This window comes from Oncorhynchus mykiss, chromosome 2, assembly GCF_057628025.1.
Source record: "Oncorhynchus mykiss isolate SJ-2025 chromosome 2, ASM5762802v1, whole genome shotgun sequence".
NCBI classification, from domain to species: Eukaryota; Metazoa; Chordata; class Actinopteri; order Salmoniformes; family Salmonidae; genus Oncorhynchus; species Oncorhynchus mykiss.
Window position 1 is genome coordinate 70,076,715 of NC_143023.1, and position 17,363 is coordinate 70,094,077.

At 42.5% G+C, this 17,363-nt stretch overlaps 1 protein-coding gene across 1 annotated transcript in view; it reads left to right on the forward strand.

The window, feature by feature from the left end:
- Positions 1 to 16,712: 16,712 nt before the first annotated feature.
- The window catches only part of LOC110495023 (partitioning defective 6 homolog alpha), a 41,486-nt gene continuing 40,835 nt past the window's right edge, over positions 16,713 to 17,363 (forward strand). The window contains exon 1 of the mRNA XM_021570375.3: positions 16,713 to 17,081. Within this exon, the coding sequence (XP_021426050.1) occupies positions 16,986 to 17,081 (96 nt within the window). The 5' untranslated portion in view covers positions 16,713 to 16,985. The remainder of the gene's footprint in view (positions 17,082 to 17,363) is intronic.

Consider the following 17,363-nt stretch of genomic DNA (forward strand, 5'->3'; position numbering starts at 1 on the left):
GTCGGAAGTTGAGGGAGCCTGCAATTTTTTTATTTTTAAAATATTTTTTTAACCTTTATTTAACTAGGCAAGTCAACTGAACAAATTCTTATTTTCAATGACAGTGTAGTGGCTTAACTGCCTGTTCAGGGGCAGAACGACCGATTTGTACCTTGTCAGCTCAGTGATTTGAACTTGCAACCTTGCGGTTACTAGTTCAACGCTCTAACCACTAGGCTACCCTGGCTACCCTGCATGTTGACTGGAGGAATGTTGCCAGATAATTGAATGTTCCTTTCTCTACCATAAGCCGCCTCCAACGTCATTTTAGAGAATTTGGCAGTAAGTCCAACCGGCCTCACAATAGCAGACCAGGACCAACCAGGACCTCCACATCCGGCTTCTTCACCTGCTGGATCGTCTGAGACCAGCCACCCAAACAGCTTATAAAACCGAGGACGGTTTCTGTCTGTAATAAAGCCCTTTGGTGGGTAAAAACCTCATTCTGATTGGCTGGGCCTTGCTCCCAAGTGGGTGGGCCTATGCCCTTCCAGGCCCACCCATGGCTGTGCTCCTGCCCAGTCGTGTGAAATCCATAGATTAGGACCTAACACATTTTTTGAAATGACTGATTTCCTTATGTGAACTGTAGCTCAGTAAAAAACATTTAAATTTCGTTTTTATATTATTTAGTTTTGGTGTTTGGGATAGAAAGTAGCCTATGCATGGGAAGCTAGGAGCTATTTATGTGTTGTATCCCTGTAGTTTCCTTGGGGGGGGGGGGGGGGGGGGGGGGGTAGTCCCTCCTTGACACTGGGGGGCAGTAAAACATAAGGTAACGGGCCATGACCATAGACTTGGCTAGACATAACAGCTCTGTATATGTGTCATGATGGTGTCTGTGAGAGGATGGGCAGCGCCATTAAGGCCATCTCCATCTTGAAATAGTAAATGTTATTTTTCACAAGTAAAATTCATTGGCTGATCCCTTCTGTCACGACTCCAACCGGGTCATCATGTCATGCCAACCAGGTCATCAGGAGGGATTAGCCAATGAAGTTGGAAGTCCCGCCCAGTTGACTAAATCAAAATGGTAAAAGTCCTCAATGGCGCTGCCCATGCTAATACAGGTTTTTGTCCAATAGAGGACTCCATACAACTGGCCAGGACATGGTTAGGTTTAAATTATAAATCAATCCTTATGTAACTTGGATTTAAAGAATAAGCACCTAGACAGACTGGTGCAAGATCTATGGTGGAAGAAAACCCTCTTGCCCATGTTTACACCAATCCAATGCCTTTTCTTTGATTATAGTAGTACCTGTAAAAAGAATTAAGTACCTTTACCTGACAGAAAGAGAGGGAAAATCATGGCACATTTGACATGTTATGTAATATTAAACATGTATCACTGACTAACCCCTTCAAATAGTGTTAACATAAACAGCTGCAACAACAGCAAAAACATAAGCAATACAAAATGTCTTCACAAATCTATCAGTTCACAGCCAACTAATTTGCGTGTGTGTGTGCACGTGTGTGCGCCAAGGTTATTATAGTAAACAAAAACTGAAACTAAAATAAAAACAATTTGAAAAACAATTTTGTAAACTGAAATAAAAATAAAAACAGTTGAACAGCTAAAACTATACTGAACCAAATAAATTAGTTTTAGTTTAATTCTTCTAAACTTTGGGAAAAAATAAAATGGGGTTTTCAAGCTTCTGAATCTGGCAGGTAAATGCTGGCAGTAGATGCCAGTGTTTCAAATAGGCTCATCTTGTGCATCACTATCACTAGCTAACAGGGAAGAAATCTGAGGGTGAGCTTGAAACCTAACTGGGCCAAGCTAGAACAGCTTGTGAAGTTGCTGGAGCCATTCGCGATCCACACCAACCAACTTCAAACTGACAGCCAGTCGCTGTCTGATGTGGTGCCGTGCATTCTTGAGGCAGACTTGCAGTCAACTACTGTTGCAAAACAGTTGGCACAGGTCCTCCTGAAGTCACTGCGTGAGTACTTTGCATGCAAACTGAATCCTCAGGCAGCCAACTTTGATCTAACCCCTGCAGCAGCTTGCCTGATTGACCCAAGTGGGTCTCTGGCACATCGCTCAACAGAAGTGGAGCCACTGATGAGGGAGGCAAGCCTTTTGTACTTCAGCAAATCAGAAAGTACACTTATGGAGCAGCAGGACCCCAGGAAGATGCCAGCACGATGAATCCAGCAAGCATCTCGACCGCATCGTAGATTGTGTCGGAGGTCACTGTCTAGCCGGAGGGTCAACAATAAGTAGGCCTGCATCTTGTGACTGTAGGGTCTGTGTATTTATGTACTGCTGGACCAAATCGGAGAGATGGATAGAAGCAAGCCCATGTAATGCTTTGTACGTTAGCAGTAAAACCAGCCCTAGCCTTAACAGGAAGACAGTGTAGAGGCTAGCACTATAGCAATATGATCAAATTTTTTGGTTCTATTCAAGATTCTAGCAGCTGTGTTCAGCACTAACTGAATCCCTGGGACCATGTCTCAGGACTACCTGACCTGATGACTCCTTGCTGTCCCCAGTCCACCTGGTATTGCTGCTGCTCCAGTTTCAAATGTTTCTGCCTACAGCTATGGAACCCTGACTAGTTCACTGGATGTGCTACTTTGTCCCGGAACTGCTGTTTTTGACTCTTTCCCTACCGCACCTGCTGTCGAACTGAATGCTCGGCTATGAAAAGCCAACTGACATTTAACCTGAGGTGCTGACCCTCTACAACCACTGTGATTATTATTATTTGGCCCTGCTGGTCATCTATGAACATGTACTGTTATAATCGCCACCCGGCATAGCCAGAAGAGGACTGGCCACCCCCCAGAGCCTGGTTTCTCTCTAGGTTTCTTCCTAGGTTCCTGCCTTTCTTGGGAGTTTATCACCTGCATTGCTTGCGGTTTGGGGTTTCAGGCTGGATTTCTGTATAGCACTTTGTGACATTGGCTGATGTAAAAAAGGGCTTTATAAATACATTTGATTGATTGAACTGGAGAACAAACAGCCCTTTCAGTCAGGTAACCATGGTGACATTTCACATTCCAGTTACAGCACTCAAATTTCAAGAATAAGACTTGTTTTCACCATTCATGTTTGGCACTTTTTAAAGTCGATGGTCAAGGAAATAGGTCAGTGCAAATGAAGAATATCTGTAAGTTCTGTAACAGAATGGAACATACAGTGGGTCATCCCGGGAGAAGATTTAAGTTATGTAAATTAATCTTGACTCCTCACAGTCATGATGAATCACATTGAAAAGTTGCAGATTTATGGATGAGTAAAAAACAAAGAAGCGATCAGATAAGCTACCTACTTTTTATCTTCAAGGGACCTAAACTGCTGAACAAGCTTCTGTATGCTGTGGCATGCTTGGCATTTCAACCAGACAAAAAAAAAAAAACATTACAAGAAGGAGTGTGTACAAGCCTGTATTCTCCTTTGGGCAACCTGACTGATTTTAGTCCATCCATAAGTAGTTCTCTCTCACCACTGTCTCTATGCCCTAGTTTGCCTCCTACAAAGTATATTAGAGTCACCTATCACTGTCAAACATTACTCACAGAGTTAAGTCTCTTTATTTTGATGCTTGACTCAGAAACATCTGAATCCTCCAGTAAAAGACATGTGGGACCTCAACAGCAACTTGCCTTGCACTCGATACAGCGATATTGTTACGTCCATCGTTAGTGGTAGAATGACCGGACCAAGGTGCAGCGTGGTGGCGTACATTTTCTTCATTAAATGTTGCACCACCACCAAAAAAAAATCAGCACACCGAACGTAACGCTTCAGATTTCAACAAACAAAGACAAGATCCCACAACCTAAATGTGGGGAAAAAGGGCTGCCTAAGTCTGATCCCCAATCAGAGACAACGATAGACAGCTGCCTCTGATTGGGAACCCCACTCGGCCAAAAACAAAGAAACAGAAAACATAGAATGCCCACCCAAATCACACCCTGACCTAGCCAAATAGAGAGTGTGACAGATAGATAGATATACCATACAGGAATCGTTTGAGTGAAGCCCAGAGGAATGCTAGGTAGGTAGCCAGGCTGCTCTGAGTCAGCGGGTCGGCCTGGTAACCTGCTGAGAGGTGTGGAAGTCAGAGAGCTGAGGGAATGCAGGGCCCAGAGCGGACAGGCTGGTCTGACAACATTACTCCCCCCCTTCTAGAGCAAGTGTCAAACTCATTCCACAGAAGGCCAAGTTTCTATGAGTTTTCACTCCTGCCTTGTTCTTGATTGATGAACTAAGGTCACTAATTAGTAAGGAACGCCAGGTGTTAATTGAAAGGAAAAACAAAAACCCACAGACACTCAGCCCTCCGTGGAATGAGTTTGACACCTCTGTTCTAGAGCATTCCACATTGCTTCCTTCAGAACTCTGAGCCCTGTACAGGATCCACCTGCATCATCCACCGTGCGTCTTTTTACTGGGAGATGGCTTGGCTATGTCTATTTACAGTACTAATATACACTTTCATTCAATGAAAACAAGTTTTATCTCATGAATCACTTGCTGCTTGCTGTGCCACACTAACATTGGTGTCTTTCTGAAATCCTTTAACCCTGACGAGTCTTCAGCACTATTGTTACAAGTATTCTAAACTCACTTTTGCTCAGGTAGTGGTGGTGGTAATAATATGCTCCGGTAAGTTACAGGAAAGGTAGAGCATATTCAGATACTGTTCCCCATAAGATCTTATCAGAGAAAAGGTGTGGAGACAACTTTGCCAATTAAGTAAGTTAATAATCTAATTTATAAATATTATCTTTGAGGAGGATGTGAAAATGTGAATAACCAGAGAGGTGGCAGTGAACAGGTAGAAACCACAACAGTGTGTGAGTGGCAGTTGCTGAATACAGCAACAGGAATCACAACGATGAGACTGAGAACCGCCCTCCATTGTCTGTTTGGCAGCAGGATATGAATAGAGGCATCTCAAAGAAACATCTCCTGAATGTCATCACCTGTCCCATCTTCCAGTTTCCCACCTATCACAGGGCTCTAGGTTTTTGTTAGTGCTCGTGCTTCTGATAGATAGGCTCCTCGAAACTCTCTGTAGCATTTGCCCAGTAGTTTACTGTAGTTTCTTCAAATTAGAGATGTCAGACATCACACGTAAACTAATATCATATCACTTTGTTTTGGAAGAATTTTGCATTTCAGGATACCAGTTAATTTCAGTCACTAAAGAGTGAATAACATCCCTGTTAGATGAGAATGTTTTTCCATGGCAATCACCAGAAGGACAGGGAGACAGGCGTGGGAGTATTATATATCTTATCAACATTACTGCTCAGCAGCCTGACATGGCTGACTCACATAGCTCACATACTTAGGCAACAACCAGAGGAAAGTCTGATGGAAGTTGTCCTGGAAACAGATCCAATGACTCTCTCAAGGGTGTGGCTATGAAGGTGAAACTGCAAACATATAGAGTTTCTCTGACATGCACCCTTTCCTCTTGGGTGATGGAGGCTTTTCATGAGGAGAATTTGTTTCTCTGCAGCCTGTACCATATTAAATATAATATTTGTGTTCAGGTGGGTAGGTAGGCTTGCATGCATGCATTTACAGGAAACTTCCTCTGAGAAGAGCTCAGGAAATTGCTTGGCCCCCTTGGCAGCAGTGTGAAGATCAAAGCACTGGCAGGCGTTAGGCAACATCCACTGAGGTTGCAGGATTATTGTCTCTCTTCACTCCTGCATTCCTGCTCTCTCTATCATCTGAGATACTGTGGGACCAGTGGAGGGGGTGAAGGGGGGCAGAGCTCCACACTATTGCATATGAGTGTGCTTCTACAGATTTGGTCGGGTGAATCACATTGATGGTTTCCCTGTCAGCTTTTAGTCAGGATGTTGTCATTGTCCCAGTCTGAACAGGTTGAACTGTGAATTAAGAGATAGATGGTACAAAATACAGGGGTGAAACAGAGAAGGTTCAATCACAAACATCTCCTTAATTAATTATTGCATTAGCTATGCACAAAATGAACAATCTAATCCTTAGTATCCGAATCTGTAACGCTTTGAGGGATTTACATAATTTAGTAGAGGCCATGCCATACCAAACCCATGTTCCTTCGTCAGAGACACACACAGAGTGGTACTGATTACGCTAGGTCATGGTACTACATCTTATTGAGTGGAGGATGAAGCTGGAGTGTCAGTGCTCAGATAATGTATGAAATCAAATCAAAATATAATTTTGTTGGTCACATATACGTGATAAGCAGATGTTATTGTGGATGTAGCAAAATGCTTCTGCTTCTAGTTCAGACAGTGCAGTAATATCTAACAAGTAATATCTAACAAATTACACAACATATACCCAATACACACAAATCTAAGTAGGAATGAATTAAGACTATCTACATTTGGACGAACAATGTCAGAGCGGAACGGACTAAGTGAGATGAGATGAGTAATGCAAGATATGTAAACATTATTAAGTGACTAAGATACCATAGAATAGTATAGAATACAGTATATACATATCAGATGTGTAATACCAGATATGTAAACATTATTAAAGTGACTAGTGTTCCATTCCTTAAAGTGACCAGTGATTCCTAGCCTATGCCTATAGGCAGCAGCCTCTAACGTGCTAGTGATGGCTGTTTAACAGTCTGATGGCCTTGAGATAGAAGCTGTTTTTCAGCCTCTCGGTCCCAGCTTTGATGCACTTGTACTGACCTTGCCTTCTGGATGATAGCGGGGTGAACAGGCAGCGGCTCGGGTGGTTGATGTCCTTGATGATATTTTTGGCCTTCCTGTGACATCGGGTGCTGCATGTTTCCTGGAGGGCAGGTAGTTTGCCCCCGGTAATGCGTTGGGCAGACCGCACCACCCTCTGGAGAGCCTTGCATTTGCGAGCGATGCAGTTGCAGTACCAGGCGGTGATACAGCCCGACAGGATGCTTTTTATTGTGCATCTGTAAAAATTTGTGAGGGTTTTAGGTAACAAGCCACATTTCTTTAGCCTCCTGAGGTTGAATAGGCTCTGTTGCGCCTTCTTCACCACACTGTCTGTGTGAGTGGTCCATTTCAGTTTGCAGTGATGTGTAAGCTAAGGAACTTGAAGATTTCCACCTCCTCCACTGCGGTCCCGTCGATGTAGCTAGGGGGGTGCACCCTCTGCTGTTTCCTGAATTCCAAGATCATCTCCTTTGTTTTGTTGACATTGAGTGAGAGGTTGTTTTCCAGGCACCATACTCCCAGAGCCCTCACCTCCTCCCTGCATGCTGTCTCGTCATCGTTGGTACTCAAGCCTACTACTGCTGTGTCGTCTGCAAACTTGATGATTGAGTTGGAGGCGTGCTTGGCCACGCAGTCATTGGTGAACAGGGAGTACAGGAGGGGGCTGAGCACGCACCCTTATGGGACCCCAGTGTTGAGGATCTGCGGAGTGGAGGTGATGTTTCCTACCGTTAACACCTGGGGGCCCAGTTTCACAGGGCAGGGTTCAGACTCAGGGCCTCAAGCTTAATGATGAGCTTGGAGGCTACTATGGTGTTGAATGCTGAACTAGAGTCAATAAACAGCATTCTTACATAGGTATTCCCCTTGTCCAGATGGATAGAGCAGTGTGCAGAGTGATGGCATTTACATCGTCTGTGGATCTATTGGGGTGGGAAGCAAATGGAAGTGGGTCTAGGGTGACAGGTAAGGTAGAGGTGATATGATCCTTGATTAGTCTCTCAAGTCACTTCATGATGAAAGAGGTGAGTGCTACGGGGCGATCGTCATGAAGTTCAGTTACCTTTGCCTTCTGGGATAGGGAGAGATTGAATATGCCTATAAACACACCAACCAGGTGGCCTGCGCATGCTCTGAGGACGCGGCTAGGGATGCCATCTGGACCAGCAGCTTTGTTAGGGTAAACACGTGAGGGTAAACCCACCTTCAGCTTGAGGTGGGTTGTAAACGGCCGTGGCTATGACGGAGGAGAATTCTCTTGGGAGATAATATGGTCGGTATTGAATTGTGAGGTATTCTAAGTCGGGTGAACAAAATGACTTGAGTTCCAAGAATTACACCATGGGTCGTTAATCATTATGTATTCTGTCTTTCTGTGTTTCATAAATGTCCTTCAATTCGCAAGAGGCTGAATGTATCTCACTGGAGAAAGCATCCGAACAAACGAAACAGCGCACCCCCTGTCTCAGTATGTTTAGACAATCTATCTGATGCAGTCTGGTCCAAAAGAGTAGGACACTGTTGTCGCCCTGTGCAAATGCAAAGGAAGACGGCGAGCATTTGGCCTCCCTTGACAAAAAAGTATAAAACAATAGCCAATCAACTTTGAGCTGAACTGAGTGAGCACAGCTGTGAATGGTCCTGGTGGTTTCACACCAATCACATCACATCTGAAGCTAAGCGTCATTGACAGAATTTTTAAAAAATTGTTGCATCTCTAAATCAGTCATGGATGGAGATAAGGATTAGGACTTTTAAAAACGTAATTCTTTGTATTGGCCAATGATTATAACAGTGATTCTAATCCAACCATGTGTTCATACATTGTACCCCTGGCCTGAGAGTATGGAGGTTCAACATGTAACTAGATGTAGGAGGCTAATTGCCTGGCGCATCACTGCCCGTGAAAGGAAGTTAGGCTCGCAAGCAAGAATTTTTGTCAGGTAGGACAACAAAAACTAAAAGCGTGTACTGTGTGACAGAGTCATAGAACATTTAAGCATCATGAAAGAGGAGGGTGGTATTGGCGATTCTCTACAAGTACTGTAGGGTGAGTCAACATGTTTTTTCTACTTGCACACACGCACACACACACACAGAAATCAGTAGCTAACAGGGACAGCCACATCATATTTAGCTTACATTGGTAGGACTAAATCATTTTTGGTATCTTTCAGTTGTTACTGTATTAGACTAAGCATAGGTAATTAAATGATGTTGAAATGTTGAAGTTGAAATGGTGCTGGAATAGTGGAAGCAGAGTGTTTAATTTGAATCTGTAACTCCCTGTGGTTCTAAACCAATAGTTGTCTAGTAACTCGAAAATGTCAGTAACATTAACTTGCTTGACAATGCTGTAAGACATGTAACTGTTTGTTACATGTAATATGTTTTGTGGACTACACTGGACAGATGTTGCTCTTGGGTTTTGTGATGAAACAATGGTGTGGTTGAATTTATTCTGCCCTCTTTGTTTTCTTATTTCCTCGGCCTGAGGCCTAAATATCATGTTGTCAAGGAATATGAACTAACAGGTTATAGAGCAAACAACACAATTATCACAACACATACAGTACCAGTCAAAATTCTAGGCACACCTACTCATTCAAGGGTTTTTCTTTATTTTTACTATTTTCTACATTGTAGTTTCTGGTTTCTACAATAGTGAAGATATCAAAACTATGAAATAACATATATGGAATAATGTAGAAACCAAAAAAAGTGTTAAACAAATCAAATTATTCAAGATTATTCAAAGTAACCACCCTTTGTCTTGATGACAGCTTTACACACTCTTGGCATTCTCTCAACCAGCTTCATGAGGTTCCTTGTTAAAAGGTCATTTGTGGAATTTCTTTGAGACAATCAGTTGTGTTGTGACAAGGTCGGGGTGGCATAGAGAAGATAGCCCTATTTGGTAAAAGACCAAGTCCATATTATGGCAAGAACAGCTCAAATAAGTAAAGAAACAACAGTCCATTACTTTAAAACATGAAGGTCAGTCAATCAGAAAATGTCAAGAACTTGAAAGGAAAGAAAACCACTACTAAAGGACACCAATAACAATAACAGCTGTGTATTTGTGAGAAGCAGAGTAGGTGAACGGATGATCTCCGCATGTGTTGTTCCCGCCATGAAGCATGAAGAAGGAGGTGTGATGGTGTGGGTATGCTTTGCTGGTGACACTGTCAGTGATTTATTTAGAATTCAAGGCACAGCATGGCTACCACAGCATTCTGCAGCGATACGCCATGCCATCTGGATTGTGCCTAGTGGGACTATCATTTGTTTTTCAACAGGACAATGACCCAACACACCTCCAGGCTGTGTAAGGGCTATTTGACCAAGAAGGAGAGGGATGGAGTGCTGCATCAGATGATCTGGCCTACTCATTTACCCGACCTCAACTCAATTGAGATGGTTTGGGATGAGTTGGACCAAAGAGTGAAGGAAAATCAGCAAACAAGTGCTCATCATATGTGGGAACTCCTTCAAGACTGTTGGAAAAGTAGTCCAGGTGAAGCTGGTTGAGAGAATGCCAAGAGTGTGCAAAGCTGTCATCAAGGCTAAGGGTGGCTACTTTGAAGAATCTCAAATATAAAATATATTTTGATTTGTTTAACACTTTTTTGGTTACTACATGATTCCATTTGTTATTTCATAGTTTTGATGTCTTCACTATTATTCTACAATGTATAAAATGATAGAAAATTAAAAAAAAAACCTTGAATGAACAGGTGTGTCCAAACTTTTGACTGGTACTGTAGGTTGTAATATGGCTTTTTTTCCCTGGCTTGGCTTCCCCAGTGATTTTAACCATGCACCGCTACTGCTGCTTAAACAAACCACACTGAGAAGAATTGGCAATCCAAAATGGTGACCTATGAAACACTCATTTTGAAGAAATATTAAGACATTCAAATTCAAAACAAAAAGAAATCTATAAAAAAAAAAAAAAATCTTGAATCAGCCATTAAATACAACCAGAACCCGTTGGATTCCCCAATAACACAAAAATAACTAATCGGGAAAAATACAGGCCCTGCAACTCAGAAAAGCTTGTGGTCCTGACATAATATTAAAGGAAATTATAAAATACACAGACTACAGAAATAAACATACACATTTATTTCCCCAAAAGTGCAGAGTAAAACAGGGGAACAACTTGAGACTTTTTGAGCTCCAAAGGTATTGGGAAAGTGACACATGAAATGAAATGATACAATGACTATTATTATTTTTTATTTTTTGTGTTATTACTTATCAATTAATTTATACATTTATAATTAGTAGGTTTTGTTATGTGTTTAAACCAATTTGTTTTGTACTTGTTTATTAAAAATGTGTTTTTAGCTGTCGAGATGTCGATCACTTGTTTTCTTTGGTGCGAAAAACAAAAAAGACAAAACAAACTAAAACTAAGGAGTAGACAGTCAGCTTTAATTTGTGGGTGTTTTCATCCATGTCGGGTGAACCGTTTCGAAATTACAGCGCTTTTTGTAAATAGTCCCCCCAATTTAGAGGACCAAAAGTATTGGGCCAAATGCACTTATATGTGTATTTAAGTAGTCAAAAAGTGAAGTATTTGATTCCATATTCCTAGCACGTAATGATTACATCAGGTTTATGACTCTAAAACATTTTTGGATTCATTTCCTATTTTTTTGTTGTGTCTAAGATTATTTTGTGCCCAAGAGAAATGAATGATAAATAATGTATTGTGTCATTTTGGAGTCACTTTTATTGTAAATAAGAATAGAATACTTATCTAAACATGTCTACATTCATGTGGATGCTACCATGATTAAAGATAGTCCTGAATGAATCGTGAATAATGGTAAGTGAAAAAGGGAGCAGAGGTTAGCATTTTTTTGGAAGGGGGTAAGATATTTGTGCGTCTAACTTTTTCACTCATCATTATTCATGATTGATTCAGGATTATCCGTAGTTGGCAAAAACACTAGAACAATAAACTGCCACCGGTCTCACTCTTAACGATACAGAAATAAAATGGCTCCTGTATGCAGATAACCTGGTGCTGTCCCCCACAGAAGAGAGGTTACAGCAACAATTAGATCATCTGCAACAGTTCTGTCAGATGGGCCCTGACAGTCAATCTCAAAAAGACAAAACGATGATATTCCAGAAAAGATCCAGATGTCAGGGAAACCGATATCCATTTTTACTGGGATCCACTCATTAACTGAACAAAAATGTAAACGCAACATGCAACAATTCCAATGATTTTACTGAGTTACAGTTCATATAAGGAAATCAGTCAATTGAAACAAATTTCACGACTGGGCAGGGGCGCAGCCATGGGTGGACCTGGGACGGCATAGGCCCACCCATTTGGGAACCAGGCCCACCCACTGGGGAGCCATGCCAAGCCAATCAGAATAAGTTTTAGACAAAAATACTCTTCAGTTTCATCAGTCATCTGGGTTGCTGGTCTTAGATGATACCGCAGTTGAAGAAGCTGGATGTGGAGGGCCTGGCGTGGTTACATGTGGTCTGCTGTTGTGAGGCCGATTGGACGAACTGCCAAATTCTCTAAAACAACATTGGAGGCAGCTTAGGGTAGAGAAATTAACATTCATTTGAACATTCATTTCTTTGGCAACAGCTCTGGTGGACATTCCTGCAGTCAGCAGAGTCAATGTGCAGGTGTACAAGGTAGTTGAGGTAATTGAGATAATACAGTATGTAGATGTGGGTAGGAGTAAAAGTGTGGCAATCTGGATATATACTGAACAAAAATGCAAGTCGCATAAAACTTCAGATATCTGTGGCATTGTGATGTGTGACAAAACAGCACAAGGTGCACCTGTGTAATGTTCATGCTGTTTAATCAGCTTTTTGAGATGCCACACCTGTCAGTTGGATGGATTACCTTTGCAAAGAAGAAATGCTCACTAACAGGAATGTAAACAAATGTGTGCACAACATTTGAGAGATACGCTTTTTGTGCGTATGGAAAATGTCTGGGATCATTTATTTCAGCTCATGAAACATAGGACCAACACTTTACATGTTCCGTTTACATTTTTGTTTAGTAGAGAACCAACACACACCTACACATATTTGGGACAACAAAAAAAATCAGCTCCGCAGGGAACTTCAACCTGGCCGTGAATGAACTAAAAGACAAGGAGGGCTTTTTATGTCATTAAAATATCTATCAAATTAGACAAACCAATTAGGATCTCAGCTCAAAATATTCAAATTAATAATAGAACCAACTGCACTATATGGCAGCGAAGTGTGGAGTCTGCTTACAAAACAAGAATTTGACAAATGGAACAACACACAATTGAAACCCTGCATTCTGTAAGAGCATCCTCAGAGTACAGAGAAAAACTCCAAACAAAGCACGCAGAGAGGAATTAGGCCAATTCCCTCTTCTTATTAATATCCAAAAAAGAGCCACCAAATTGTATAATCATTTAAAAACAAGTGACCCCCACTCCTGCCATTTGTATTTCTATTTGTATTTGTATTTATTATGGATCCCCATTAGCTGCTGCCAAGGCAGAAGCTACTCTTCCTGGGGTTTATTATGGATCCCCATTAGCTGCTGCCAAGGCAGAAGCTACTCTTCCTGGGGTTTATTATGGATCCCCATTAGCTGCTGCCAAGGCAGAAGCTACTCTTCCTGGGGTTTATTATGGATCCCCATTAGCTGCTGCCAAGGCAGAAGCTACTCTTCCTGGGGTTTATTATGGATCCCCATTAGCTGCTGCCAAGGCAGAAGCTACTCTTCCTGGGGTTTATTATGGATCCCCATTAGCTGCTGCCAAGGCAGAAGCTACTCTTCCTGGGGTTTATTATGGATCCCCATTAGCTGCTGCCAAGGCAGAAGCTACTCTTCCTGGGGTTTATTATGGATCCCCATTAGCTGCTGCCAAGGCAGAAGCTACTCTTCCTGGGGTTTATTATGGATCCCCATTAGCTGCTGCCAAGGCAGAAGCTACTCTTCCTGGGGTTTATTATGGATCCCCATTAGCTGCTGCCAAGGCAGAAGCTACTCTTCCTGGGGTTTATTATGGATCCCCATTAGCTGCTGCCAAGGCAGAAGCTACTCTTCCTGGGGTTTATTATGGATCCCCATTAGCTGCTGCCAAGGCAGAAGTTACTCTTCCTGGGGTTTATTATGGATCCCCATTAGCTGCTGCCAAGGCAGAAGCTACTCTTCCTGGGGTTTATTATGGATCCCCATTAGCTGCTGCCAAGGCAGAAGTTACTCTTCCTGGGGTTTATTATGGATCCCCATTAGCTGCTGCCAAGGCAGAAGCTACTCTTCCTGGGGTTTATTATGGATCCCCATTAGCTGCTGCCAAGGCAGAAGCTACTCTTCCTGGGGTTTATTATGGATCCCCATTAGCTGCTGCCAAGGCAGAAGCTACTCTTCCTGGGGTTTATTATGGATCCCCATTAGCTGCTGCCAAGGCAGAAGCTACTCTTCCTGGGGTTTATTATGGATCCCCATTAGCTGCTGCCAAGGCAGAAGCTACTCTTCCTGTGGTTTATTATGGATCCCCATTAGCTGCTGCCAAGGCAGAAGCTACTCTTCCTGGGGTTTATTATGGATCCCCATTAGCTGCTGCCAAGGCAGAAGCTACTCTTCCTGGGGTCCAACCACACCAAGGCACTTATATTACACATAAAACAAAAGATACAACAGTACATCATATAACATTGTTACACCACTACATATCTACAACATAAAGTATACGATACAAAGCCCTCAATTGCCATGAGGTGACCATAGAGAAGAGTCCCCTACGCCAGCTGGTCCTGAGGCTCAATTCACTAACGACTACCAACCCAACAAAGCCTCGGGACAATACTCAGCAAATCTGGCCCAACCAAATTATCACAAATAAAAAATACAAATATATCACCTATTGGAAAGAAACCACAAAAAAATCTAAGTAAACTTCAATGCTATTTGTCTCTAAACAGACAGTACACGGTGGCAGACTATCTGACCACTGTAACTGACAGAAAACTGAAGAAAACACTAACTATGTACAGACTTAGTGAGCACAGTCTGGCCATAGAGACCGGTCGTCACAGGCAAACTTGGCTGCACAGAGAGGACAGGCTTCTTCCAGGAAGAGATAGAGACAGAACTGCATTTTCTGTCAAACTGCGACAGATATTCTGACATAAAAAATTCATTCCTACCCAAAATTATAAAACAATACGAATAATTTGAATACCTAAATGAGGAAGACACTACTTAAATACATGCTGTGTTATAGCAGCCAAATTTGTGGCCACCTGCCACAACCTGAAAGACAGCCAGTGAGAAGTGTATAGTGTGATTATTCATATTTGCCTATTCTTTATTATTATTTGTTGTAATTGCTGTTAATGTGAGTATCACTATCATTATTATTGCTTAATTACAAACAGTCTAGTATATTCAAATCAAATCAAATTGTATTAGTCACATGCGCCAAATAAAACAGGTGTAGACCTTCCAGTGAAATGCTTACTTACGAGCCCCTAGCCAACAATGCAGTCTTAAAAAATATAACAACATATTAATAAGAATAAGAAATAAAAGTAACAAGTAATGAAAGAGCAGCAGTAAAATAACAATAGCGAGACTATATACAGGGGATTACCGGTACAGAGTCAATGTGCGGGGGCACCGGTTAGTTGAGGTAATTGAGGTAATATGTACATGTAGGTAGAGTTATTAAAGTGACTATGCATAGATGATAACAACAGAGAGTAGCAGTGGTGTAAAGGGGGGGGGGGGGGGGGGGGGGGGGGGGTCAATGCAAATGGTCTGGGTAGCCATTTGATTAAATATCCAGGAGTCTTATGGTTTGGGGGTAGAAGCAGTTTAGAAGCCTCTTGGACCTAGAATTGGCACTCTGGTACCGCTTGCCGTGCGGTAACAGAGAGAATAGTCTATGACTAGGATGAGGTCTTGATCACGTTGAGGGAGAGGTTGTTGTCCTGGCACCACACTCCCAGGTCTCTGACCTCCTCCCTATAGGCTGTCTCGTCGTTGATCAGGCCTACCACTGTTGTGCCATCAGCAAACTTAATGATGTGTTGGAGTCGTGCCTGGCCATGCAGTCATGAGTGAACAAGGAGTACAGGCGGGGATTGAGCAAGCACCCCTGAGGGGCCCCTGTGTTGAGGATCAGTGTGGCGGATGTGTTGTTACTTACCCTTCCCACCTGGGGGTGGCCCGTCAGTAAGTCCAGGATCCAGTTGCAGAGGGAGGTGCTTAGTCCCAGGGTCCTTAGCTTATTGATGAGCTTTGAGGGCACTATGGTGTTGAACGCTGGGCTGTAGTCAATTAATAGCATTCTCACATAGGTGTTCCTTTTGTACAGGTGGGAAAGGGCAGTGTGGAGTGCAATAGTGATTGTATCATCTGTGGATCTGTTGGGGGGGTATGCAAATTGGAGTGTGTCTAGGGTTTCTGGGATAATGGTGTTGATGTGAGCCATATTCCTATCTTTGATCATTGTAGCTATGTTAATTTTGATAATGTACGTGTTTACTTTCCAAGTCAATAAAGTATACTTAATTGAATTGAGAGAGAAAAAGACAGAGAGACTGGTGAAACTGGATGTCAATGCATGGGTCATCGCTGATGAGATAAATCCATATGTAGAACACATATGTAGAAATGTTTTTGCCAAGTCTTTTTCCATGGTATACAGTGTGAGAATACTGCAGAGGCAGCAAAGACCATTTCCCAATATTACAAGCAAGGGTAGGCCTATTTAAGTACCACATTGCCACTTTTTCTATTTGCATATATTTATTTTGTAAAAATCCTGTCCATTACCGTGTTGTCATTGAATGACCTCAGGAAAAATCTCATCGTCACATTAATTGAGTTGAATAATAGGGATTCTGTTCTTAGTCACTTCCTAAAAATTACTTTTGACACTCACTCATTGGAGAAATGTGAGTCAGTGAACCTTGTCTCACCTTCTTTATGCCTCCTGGTCTCCTGGGCAACACCGACTGAAACATTTCAGCTGACCCCACGCACGACCCCATCCCCGCCTTCAATCGGCGTGTCTAGTTGACGTCATTGTTATTGAGGCAGTGTAGCTCTGCCCATCGCGAGGACAACATTTTCCATCACAGATCTGATTCCTACTACAGAACCAGGACTGTTTGAGGACTGCTGTACCTGTGCGTCTATCAGCTCGCATGGTGCTGCGAGCAAATGCGCTTACGACGAAGTGACTGACTGCCTGCTTAACGAGGAAAGCCTGTGGATGGTCCTATCCACTGGGGTTCAACGCGCTAACATGTCAAGGTACCAGAGGACCCCCTTGAAAAACACTGACAATGTGGTCGAGGTCAAGAGCAAAGTAAGTGGCTGGTTTATTAATTTCACATTCATAATGCGGTTACCGTGGACCGCAGTTTATTTGCTGATAGGTTACCTTATCAGGCACGCGCATGGATAACACCTGCGGTGCTCATGGCTAAACCAAATCAAGCCGTATAAATTGGATCTGTAGGTATTGCGCTATCCGCTCTTGAATTCCCCACGTAACTAATCATAATCAGAGCGGGAAACACTGATGTTGGTGCCTTTGTCGCCACGACGTTCTGAGACGGAGCAGCTTGGAACGTGTCTGCCTCTATTT